The 12,103-nt window shown below is 29.4% G+C and overlaps 2 protein-coding genes across 2 annotated transcripts; one reads left to right on the forward strand and one right to left on the reverse strand.

Annotated features, from left to right (window-relative positions):
* The first annotated feature begins 231 nt into the window (after positions 1 to 231).
* LOC7460414 (protein LURP-one-related 10) lies at positions 232 to 1,290 on the forward strand. Its single transcript, XM_002323004.3, has 3 exons — positions 232 to 564; positions 755 to 985; positions 1,124 to 1,290. The coding sequence occupies exons 1-3, from the start codon at positions 280 to 282 to the stop codon at positions 1,265 to 1,267; spliced, it is 660 nt and encodes a 219-aa protein (XP_002323040.3). The 5' UTR covers positions 232 to 279; the 3' UTR covers positions 1,268 to 1,290.
* Positions 1,291 to 5,437: 4,147 nt separating this feature from the next.
* LOC7460415 (protein LURP-one-related 15) lies at positions 5,438 to 9,492 on the reverse strand. The gene is made up of 3 exons (XM_002323615.4): positions 9,065 to 9,492; positions 8,763 to 8,987; positions 5,438 to 5,709 (listed from the first exon to the last, which is right to left on the reverse strand). The coding sequence occupies exons 1-3, from the start codon at positions 9,341 to 9,343 to the stop codon at positions 5,563 to 5,565; spliced, it is 651 nt and encodes a 216-aa protein (XP_002323651.3). The 5' UTR covers positions 9,344 to 9,492; the 3' UTR covers positions 5,438 to 5,562.
* Positions 9,493 to 12,103: the final 2,611 nt, after the last annotated feature.

The following is a 12,103-nucleotide window of genomic DNA, read 5'->3' on the forward strand; positions in this document are numbered from 1 at the left end:
AACACTAAATTAATACAAAAATCACAGCAAGACCCAATTTGGATAAGAAGAAAAAAGGGATATACTCATCAATACTTAGAACTTTTTTGTATATTTAGGAAGGAACAGCACCTGTTACCAGCTGTGATACAAATAGATTTTGTTGTCAATCGCTCACTATAAGACCTTGTCCACCACATTTATATATAGGCATCCATAAATATCTCCTAATTTACACACACTATAAATAAAAAATACCACACGATTCACCATGCTGCTTATACCACCTTGTTTGAGTGCATGATCATGGCTACCGGGCAACATCCCGAGCCAGCTCCAGGGGAAATGGCAGCTAATGCGACACTTGAGAGCCCAGTGATGGTTATAGGGCAAGAGTTCGTGACACAGCACCCCGTAGACCTAGAAATGATGCAGAAAACACTTAGTCTTGGAATGAATGATTGTAAGGTTACTGATGAAGATGGAAATCTCATTTTCCAAGTCAAAAGCAAGATCGCAACAGTTCGTGATATACGATATTTGCAAGACGCATATGGTAACATTCTTGTTTCTCTTAAACATAAGGTAGGCTTGTTTGTTCTCTCGATCGGTTCTGTTATTTGATTTTTATATTGCTTGTTGTTTATGGGTGCTTTATATATATAGGATGTGGGGTTTTCTCGTTCAATATTCTTTGTTTCCATTAATGTTGTTGATAATTTCATTTACTATCCATATTAGAGGATTAATTATGCATTTCGTCTTATATTTCTAGCTAATGACTGCACATGGAAGGTGGGAGGTTTTCAGAGGAGAGAGCATAGAGCAGAAAGATTTACTTTTCTCAGTCAAGCAGTCATCACTATTCCAATTAGTCTCGAGCAAGTTACATGTATTCCTACCTTCTAACACGACAGAAAGCGTTCCTGATTTTAGGATCGAAGGAGCTTTTATCGATAGTTCATGCACTATATATCTTGGAAATTCCAACACCATTGTTGCACAAGTAAGCTCGAAACCAATTTTGATTTTGGAGCTTTAATAATAATTCTTGAAATGCTCCCCCCCCCCCCCCCCCTCTTGTCAGAATGAGATACGAAGATGTATTCGAAAATAGTTCTAATGTGTTGCTTATTAAATGCAGATGCATCAGCAACACAATCTTAAATCCACGATAAAGTGGAAAGACGATTTTCAAGTAACGGTGTGCCCAAATGTTGATTATGCTTTTATAATAGTTCTTGTGGTAATTCTTGATGCGACCGAGGATAATGATGACAAAATTTAAATTTAAATTTCATTTTACATCAATTTTCTTATACAGGATGATGATAAGATGTTTTAATTTGTTATTGCTCTAGAAACATTGATCTATATGATTTTTTTTTTATTATATGTTTTTTTAGGTGTGTCTTTCAATATTCTCGATTTAATTGATAATTTAAAATAATTTTTTTGATATATAGAACTATTTAAAAACAAATATCTTAATCACTATAAATAAACCATGTTATATATTAACTAGCCATTTCTATATTACAAGAGAGTAGGTAAGAGAGAAAAAAGTAAAAGAAAATATTCTTATTCCTAGATGGAAGTGATAAAATCACTTTTAATTGATTCCAAAATAAAATTTCAATATATATATACATAAAACATCAAAATAGTTGTTTTTAAATTCTAAACTATAAAAATTAGAAGTATATATTGTTTATTTTTATTATTTTCAATTTAAGCAAGATAAGTTTTTTTTCTATTTCAAAAAATTATATCTAATAAACATATTTAATTAATTTTTCACTGAAAAATATATTATGAATAAATAAAAATGCTAGAGATGGAAAAGGAGTTCATACAAACTTTGAGTTCATACAAAGTTGTTATCTATAGAATAAATTTTAGTCTTGATTAGCATGTTAAAGTGCTTTGAAGAAAGCTTCGTTTGTAACTTGACTAAAATTATATTTGTTAACCATTACGTTATTTCTTTCATATTTTATTAGAATTTGAACTAAGTATAAAATCTAATATTTCTAAGTTAGTAAAAAATTAATGAAAATTATATGTATTTAATATTTTTATTAAATTTAAATTTTCAAATGAACATAATTCAAAATATGTTAAAAAAGTGAAAAAAGCTTGCTATATTTTCTTACAACGTAATGCACGTCAACTTCAAATAAATATGAGATTAAATAGAAATATATGTTGGGAATTTATTTTAATTAAATAAATTATAGGTGAATAAGAAATTAATCTAAAAAAATCCTTGGTTTTTCTACTAAACAAATCCTTGATTTTTCTAGATTTAATTCTTGATTTATAATGGCTAATTAAAGATTGATAATGGTGAGAATTAATTCTTATTTAAGAGAAAAATCAAAGCATAAAAAGAAGAAGAAAAACACTAAAAATGAGGTGAGAAATAATGTGTAAAATCTGAAAAATTTAAGTTAGAAACTCTTCCTTCACTACCCCTTATAGTGAATTTTAAAAGTTAAAGAAACTCATAATCGGTATTATAGGAAGCTTTAGATAAAAAAGTACGAATTTGAAGATGCTGGTATGATGAAACTCATATTCGGTAAATTTCTAGATTTCAAGATGGTTTATTCAAGAAACGTAATAAGACAAATTCAAAAGTTTTAACTAATCTTACATGATATACATATTGAAGGTATGTCTCTAAGTAAGTCATTCTAAGTGGTTGCAACCATTGAAAAATTGTTATCATCTTGGAAAGACTTCAAGAACTATTTTAAATATAAATGCAATGAAATAAGAATTAAAGACTTCATTTTAAGATTGAGGATAAAAGATGACATTAAATTATCCAAAAAGAGAATCAACTCTTCTAGTGTCCTAAAAGCAAATGTTGTGAAACAAGTGGTAAAATTCCACAACAAAAATCAAAAGAAGCTTGTTGTGAAAGATAAAAGAATTGCCAAGAAGATCAATGACAAGTGCTTTATTTGCAACAAGATTGCACATGCAACCAAATATTGTATGAATAAGGGTAAACAAGGAATCCCTACAAAAAGAATTGCTCGAGCCAATATCAATGAGGTTGATCACCTTACTAATAAAGTTTCAAAAATTAACTTATCTTGTGTTGTTTCCAAAGCCAACCTCATTAACAATCTTGAGTAGTGGTAGGTTGACACTAGTTATACAAGACATGTATGTGGTGAGAAGAGAATGTTTTCCATTTACAAAAAAGTGGATAGAGAAAACACATACATGAGAAACTCATTAACCTCTAAGGTACTGAGTGTTGGACAGGTTATATCGAAGATGATCTCTGAAAAGTTTCTCACCTTCAACAATGTATTGCATGTTACTGGTATTAGGAAGATTTTAATGCATGGCTCATTGTTATGCAAAAATGATTTTAAGATGGCTTTTTAGAGTGATAAATGTATACTCTTTAAGAGTGGTATGTTTGTAGAAAAGCAGTATATGTGGATCTTTAAAAGAAAGATGAAAATTGATTGTACTATTGATAAATATAAAATTAAACTTGTTGTTAAAGGTTTTAGAAAACAAGCAGGTATGAATTATCGACACATTTTCACCCGTGTCAAAATAGCTTTCATACAAATGTTAATAGTCATTGCAACTATTAAAAAGCTTGAAACACATCAAATGGATGTAAAAATAGCTTTTTTAAATGATGACCTAGAAGGTTTACATGGAATATAAGCCAAGAGGTTTGTCGTCAATGAATAAGAAAAGAAAGTCTATAAGCTTGTTAAATTATTATATGATTTGAATTAAGCACTTATACAATGTCAAGAAAAGTTTGACAATGTTATGTTGTCAAATGAGTTTAAAATCAATGAAGTAGATAAATGTATTTATGTGAGAAACACAGATAAAAGTTATGTTATTATATGTTTATATGTAGATGATATGTTAATTTTAGACAGCAATGATCACATGATTAAGTTTACTAGAAAAATGTTAATTAAAAAGCTTGACATGAAAGACTAAGTGTTGCAAATATCATATTAAGAATAAAAACTTCTAAGAAATATAATGGATTTATATTGTTCTAATTTTATTATGTTGAGAAAATTATCAAGAAATTCTCTAAAAATGACAATAGCACTGTAAAAATACCAATTGATATAAGTGTATATTTGTCCAAAAATAGAGATAAGAGAATAAACCAATTGAAATATTTTTGAATAATTAAAAATCTAATGTATGTTATAAATTGCATAATGTCTGATATTGCTTGCTCAATTAATAAATTGAGTAGATTTAATTTTTTATCCTTATTTCTTAAGGTTTTACGTTTGGATTCAAGATTCCATTTCATTCACATTTGTAGATCAATTGCCCATAATTCCACCACCCAAATAGCTGTTACTGGTTTCTTGGTTTCCATTTACTAAGATGTTCCATTATAGTGTTCTTAACCCTTTATCTTGGTAGAAAAATGTTGGTCAAGCCTCTAGAATTTTTCTTGGTTTTTTTTTCCTATTTTAGAAGATTGAAGGCTACTTTGAAGTTATTAATGGATTTATTAAAGTTACTAGGATGTCTTTTAGTTTTTTTTTTTTTTTTGTAAGAAAATGACTGAAAATCAGGTTTTGTTTGTGTTAGATGAGTCAAAGGTTGCCACAAGGCTTCACACGATGCTTATCTTATTGAATTCAGTCGGGTCCATAACTAAGGTTATGAATTTTTCTTGTTTCTAGAAAACACATTAATAATGCATGGACATTCTATTTTTTGTTAAATTTTTTTTATGTTGACCCACATGAACCAACTTTCTAGTTAACAAAAACTAAAAGAGTGCAAATTCATTGTTCACCTTCTCTCAATGCATTAAAATAGTAAAATAATGAATTCATCGTTTATTTCTGATATTAATTTTATTAAGAATTAAGTTTGTAATATTAATTTTATTAAAAATTAAGTTTATAATTATTTTAATTTATTTCTGTATAGATTATCATGTCTTAATAACAACACTCCAACCAAGTAACTCCAACTGAATAATGTTTTTAGCGCCCAAGCCAATTCAACAGCTAAAAAGTGTATTATGCATGAATTTAATTAAGTGGTATATCATCGATATGTCTAAATACAAATAATAAGACTCGAACTTAACAACTCTTAAAATTCTCCTTCCTATCATCAGAATTAATCCAATAACTAAATAATATATAACATACCATTAAACCAACACAGAATACAGCCATGCCAATATATCCTTGTGGGTCTCTATTTCTCTACTTACAAAGTTGTCTCTTATAAAAAAAAAAAAAAAATTAAGAAAAAAATGTCATTAATTTCAAAATAATTAAGTTATTAATTATTGGGTTTTGCATCTTGAAAATATTCCAAACAATTTGAAGTTCATCGAAAGATCATTTATTTCAAATTTATCTATTAATTTTTGAGTTTGATTAGAATTCAAAATATATCCTATAAATGATTATAAAACTTAACAAACATAATATATTTTACACTTTATTTCATACACAACATGCATTTTACATTAGAAAAAAGCCATAAGACATACATTGTATTTATTTGGACATTTCTCTCGTAATAAAATAAAAGTTGTATTTAATCTTCGGCACTGCGATCTGCATTGATCTCATCAAGAATCACCACAAGAGCTGTTATGAAGGCATAATCAACATTAGGATACACAGTCACTCCAAAACTGTCTGTATCCAAAATAGCACTTGCGAGAGAATGTTTTCTATGCATCTGCATTTATGTGATAAAAACAATATTAGTATGAGCTCTTATGAAGATAAATTTCTTGATTAAAATAGGATATATTAACCAATTAGAAGCCTTTCAATTTGCAATAAATAAAGGGTTGAGCAACAAGTTCCAAATTAACCAAAATGTAAAACTCGAATATTCTAAGTGCGGGTGTGAATAAAACAAATTCTCAAACAATATTATTGTTCTTATTAATCGTTTAACTATGTTATGAAAGTACAAAAAGGTAAATTGAAAAACATAAAATAGTATATCTTATGTGAAAATATTTTAAAAAACTTGTATGGTGCACTATTTTAAAACCTAACTTCTTAAGTTAATATGTGATCTAGGGTCTAGGTCGGGCCAGGATTCCCTCTAAAACTAGAGGGATAATTGATCTAGTGTAATCTTTTCAAAAACCCAGGCTAACCCGCGACCATGTCACTCCAAGTAAAACCTAGTCAAAACTCGTTGATCTTTTTTCTTTTTAGTTTTTTTTTTTAAAATAACATCATTTTTTTAAGAAAAAAACAAAAGAATTTAATTGACCTAGAGATCTATGACTTGTCCCGAGTCGAGGTTAAAAACTATAGCATCATAAATAAAAGAACAATAATTGAAATTAAAAGTCTATTACATGCTAACCACTATATTTAATGTTTCTTAGCAATGGTCTTTTGATACTATTTAAAGCTATAATTATTGAATTAACAAAAAATAATTCTCTTTCAAAAGTTACCGATCACTAAGACTCAAAACACTATTCATTATATAGTATAAGTATAAAATTACCCTTGATAAGAAAAAAAAAACATTGAATTAAGCATTAAAGGTTATGTAGTCTTTTCACAGTGATACAATTGTCTTTTATAAATTTTACGAAGTTAGACAGGTCATTTCTATTTTGTGTACAATAAAATTACTAATTTAACCCTATAATAAAAAAAATATAATGCCTATTATTAAGGGCTTTTTATCTTTTTAATTTTTTCATAATAGTATACTTATTTTATTATCCTTGATAACAAAATCAACATATCTCTCTTATAAGGATTTTTTTTTTGTCATTTCACATTAGTTTTATTATAAATTCCAATGCTATTCAAGGGCATTGTTGTCATTTACATTAATTAAATGTAATTAAAAAAATTTGTTGGCACATGTGAATGACCCTTGCATTGTGTGGGCAACGTGTATGAGGTCGTCTGGCCACCAAACACTGTACTCTGGAGTGACGTTTAAAAGGTCTTAACGCCCTCTATGCATTTGTTTTTCCTAATTCTTTTTAATTACTATCTTTTTTATTTTAAATAGGCCATGGAATTACAAATGTTTTTTTCATTTCACCCTCCTTTTATTTTTTTTTCTTTTAAATTTTTTCCTCATTCTTTTATTATAATTTTTATTTTATTTTTATTGCTATCTTTTTTCCTTTGTTAAGTTTTTTAAATTGATAATTATTTCATGATTTTATCTTTCAAGATTAAATTAATTGGAGATTAAACTTCTTAATTGAACCCGAATCAAGGATTTCATGGATTGTAAGTTTTAGATATTAAACAGTGTTTAGAAGGTTTACTCATGCTAGCTTGGTTTGTTTGTTTCCTTTTTAAAAATATAATGTTTTTTATTTTTATTTTAAACCTCTTTTTTTAGAATTTTACTTTATTATTTTTTATGATATGCCTTCTAGATTAGTTTTAGGTTCATTACCAAAGTTACTAATTAAAAGTTAAGATGAGTTAACTTTTTTTTCTCTAAATTCTTTTTTCAAATCAATTTATTTCAATTTCATCATTTAATATTTAATTTATTTGAAATTTATATTTCTACCCCTTTTTTGTTTTCTTTACTTTCACTGGGTTATCTTGATCCTAATCATATGATCGCGGGATTTGGGGGTTAACCCGGGTTAACTCATATTTTTTTTTATTGCTATGAGGTTAGTCTCGATTTCACAACTAGAGTCACCAGTTTCAAAGGTTAACATGAATTAATGTTTTTTTTTGTCTATTTTTTAAATTAAATTATTTCAATTTTATTGTTCAACATTTGATTTATTGAAAATTATTTTTTTATAATTTTTTCCCTTTCCTTTATATTAGGTTCCGATCATTTTTTGGGTTGTTTGTTTTCTAAACAATTATCCTTCATGGTTTTTTTTCTATGAAATTTGATCTTTATTTTTTTTATTGCTATGTTTTTTTTTGACAAGTTTTTAAAATTGATATATTCTTCATGATTTCACCATTCAAAATTTAATTGATTAGAAATTAAGGTTTTCTTGATTAAACTCAGTTAAAGAATTTCACGATTTTCATGATTGTGAGTTTATAGGTTAACTTGGGTTGTCTCATATTTTTTTTCTATTGTTTGTTAAATTATTTTGTTTATTTTTATTTTTTAATATTAAGTTGTTTAATAATTGAGTTTCATGATTTTATTTAATCTGTTTTGAACATAATCATCCTAATATCACCACTACTAGGTTAGAGATTTTGCAACTTGATATGGATGGGCTCAAATAGTTTTTTTTTAACCTTTTTTAAATCTTATTTTTTTTTTAATTTTCATCTTTAATTTTTTTTACTAAATATTGAACTATATCTGATTTTTTCTTATGTTTTTAAGAGTTATCATATTCTTATTTAATTTATTAAAAATTAATTTTTAATTTTTTTATATATATATATTTTTTATGAGATTACCTGTTTATGAAATTTACAGGTTATCCCAGTAAATGTTTGTTGTTTCTTAATCGTTTTTCAATTTTACCTATAGTATCGGCTTGTTTCATATCCAAGCTAGCTCAAAACTATTTTTATTAACTTTTTTTCATTATTATTTTTTTTGTTTATTTATTATTGTTATATTTTTTAAAATTATTAATTTAACCAATAACTCGTATCTTGAATTTCTTTTCTTGTCATTATATTTTTTTATATGGAATTTGTTTTTGTTCCACCAGCCACAAATCTAGTTAAATAATAATTACCTATTAAATAGTTGTTGACTTAGGACTAAAAACTGAATGAGAGCGTCAAACTTACTTGTGCAAGCATGGTATTGGAATCTCCAAGAAGTACAGAGCAGGAACTCTCGCTGTAGCCTCCTTTCACCTTGAAATCAGGGACCTCTCCTTTGTTATTACCCAAGAATATGTCTAACTCAGTCTTGAATTGGAACAGCTTTGATTTCTTGGCTGTGAAAAGCAAGTCTTTCTCCTCCTTGCTTTCTCCTCTAAAAGCTTCCCACCTTCGATGCATGGTCATTATCTGGAGAAAAGGATAACACGCAGCAAGCCATATCATTGAAGAAGAAGAAAACAAATGAAATGATCAATTAAGCATACCTTCTGCCTGAGATTGACAAGGATGTTACCAGCTGCATCTTTCAGAAAACGACGATCATGCAAGCTTAAGAGTTTACTCTTGACTTGGAAGATGAGGGTACCATTAATGTCAGACACCTTAAAATCATTTTCTCCAAGACTCCATAGCTTTGTGGAGATGGCGAGTTCAACAGGGTACTGTGCCAGGTACTGTGGCCCTATTAACACCACTGGCTGCTCCACTGGCGGGTATGTTCTCATAGCAGGAACGGGGTTGCTTGGTGCTTGCCCAGTAGCCATAATCACAAAAACACAATATTACTTGAAGATTTAAACAGAGAAAAATAGCTAAATTTCTATATTATGCAGGTCTTGCTGGTTTTAGAAGTAGTCTTTGAGGGGAACGCTGGATGTCTTTTATAGTGCCAATTAACATGTGGCATGTCGTGCCTAAATAAATAAAAAGGGTAGTCTTTCTTTCAAAATGACAACAGTGAGAAAGGCATCTTCTTTTAGCAGTGGAGCTGGCAGTGACGGTTTTTTGAGTTTTTTTTCTTTGTGAGCAAATGATGGCACCTAGGACAGTTTGTTTTTTTCATCCCTATTTTGTGGTTTCTTACAATTTCAATCCTTAAATATTTCTTCATTTCTATTTCATCCTTTAATGCTTCAAATTGTCGTTTTAAATTTATTTAATAGGGGGGTTTTTTCACTTTAAATTTATGTGCTTCACCTCTCATATCCAGTTTTCTGGGAACTACAATTACATCCCACAAAATATTAAAAAGAAAGGACCAATATAACCGTGTGAAACAATGAAATGATGAATTTAGATTTTATTTGACACGGAGATAAGGTAATCCCAAAAGCCAATGTATCGTCGCCATGTCTGCAACCTTATCTCTACAGCAGAGATGGGGACAGAAAGTGGGGAGAAAACGAGGAGAAGACTTCAATAAAAAGAAGACAGTAAACAGCATAGTTATTAAACCCGGCCCGGCCCGGCGGGTCGACCCGGGACCCGGTCGACCCGGTGGCTGGACCGGTCCGGGTTTAACAAAAGACCGGCTGTGGTAACAGCCCGGCCAAACCCGGGCGACCCGGTGGGTTGACTCGGGACCCGGGCGACCCGGGCAAACCCGGACGAGACCCGGTTTTTTTTTTTTTTTTTTTTTTCAAATGTGGGATTTGAAACACATTAGTATATATACTCTATGTTCCCAAGAAAAAAATCATGTTTTTTCAATGTGGGATAAAAAACCTTTTGGTTTAAATACTTCAACTTAAAAGGATAACATAATATTTTTTCAATGTGGGGTTTGAAGCCCTTTCATATATATATACACTATGTTCCCATGAAAAAAACCATGTCTTTTCAATGTGGGATAAAAAACCTTTTGGTTTAAATACTTCAACTTAAAAGGATAACATAGTATCTTTTCAATGTGGGATTTGAAGCCCTTTCATATATATACTCCATGTTCCCATGAAAAAAGTTATGTTTTTTCAATGTGGGATAAAAAACTTTTTTAGTTTAAATACTTTAACTTAAAAGCTTAACATAATATCTTTTTAATGTGGGATAAAAAACTTTTTAAAATATTCTTTTAAACTTCATAATATGTATAATCTATATTTACATGGATTTTTTCATATGAAATATTAAAATTTTATTTTTTTTTAATTTTTCCGGGTTAATCCGGGTTGACCCGAGTTGACCCGGGTTGACCCCTAAAACCCGGGACCCAGCCCCTTGGCCGGGTCAACCTCCGGGCCGGGTTTAATAACTATGGTAAACAGGGGGGAGAGTCATAGATTGAAAGGACGTGCATTAATGAAAGGTGAGCGAATGTGGTGTGGAGTAGGCATTTATGGGTGGAGCATTTAGAGTGTGTTTGATATTGTGGTAGATGTTGTAGTTATAGTTTGAAAAAAATTATTTTATAAAAGGTATTTTTAGTTGAGGTTGGTTTGAAAAAATAGGTGTTTGGTTAAAACTGTGTTTGAAATTGAGGTTGAAGAAAAATTAGTTTAATATGTTTGGTTAAGAATGCTTTTGAAATTGAGGTTATAAAATAATTTAAAAATATATATTAATATTAATGGTTTTCAATTTAAATATTGTAGAATTAATTACTCCTATTACATCATGAAATAAAAAATACTTTATAAAAAATACTTTTTATTATTCCATTAAACTATTTATAATTTCATTACATACAAAATTCATCCGATAAAAACTACAGTTTTCATAATTTTTTGAGCGTAGATAAAATATTATCAGGTATAAAATTGATATTACAGTGCGAGTGAATTTAATTTACTTTATACTAGTGTTTTTTTAAAAAAAATATTAAAAAAATTAACACACTAAAAAAAAAAAAAAAAAAGAATTTCACGTGAACAGTGCAATCCTTGCACTGTTCACATACTCCACTGTTCAGTGAACAGTGGAGTATGCCTCCCCTGCTCACTGAACAGTGGACACATGCCTCCACTATTCAGTGAACAGTGGAGGTGACATGATATACTGTTCAGTGAACAGTGTATCATGGTTGAATTTCCCGAAAGCAATATTTTTATGCTTTTCATCTTCCTGCATTCCGCACGCGATTTGACTGTGGGACCATGTATAGTAAATAATTTTTAAAAAAAACGCAACTTCTAATGCGTAGCCAAACGGGCATCCTTCTCTTCTTGCTTTTCGATTTTTTCTTTTTCTTTTATTTTAGAAAAATGAATTGTGCTTTTCAATTTAGGTGTAGGGAAATCATACCTGCTCTTGAAATTCACTGATAAAAGATTCCATCCCGTTCATGATCTCACCATCGGTGTTGAATTCGGAGCTCGCATGGTCACCATCCATGGCGTATGTACTTTCCTCTTGTTTTCTTTTTTCTTTTTTCATTCCCATACTCTCATTTTTTTCATTCCATCAGAGGAAGCGTTAGAAGCCAAATATGGTTAAAACAGGGAGGGCCCTTTTGCAAAGAAATGCCTCACGGGACTTGCAGTGCAGCTGGTAGTGTCCATGGATGCTTTTGTGCAAAACGTGGCCTT

This window comes from Populus trichocarpa, chromosome 16 (genome assembly GCF_000002775.5).
Source record: "Populus trichocarpa isolate Nisqually-1 chromosome 16, P.trichocarpa_v4.1, whole genome shotgun sequence".
Taxonomy (NCBI): Eukaryota; Viridiplantae; Streptophyta; class Magnoliopsida; order Malpighiales; family Salicaceae; genus Populus; species Populus trichocarpa.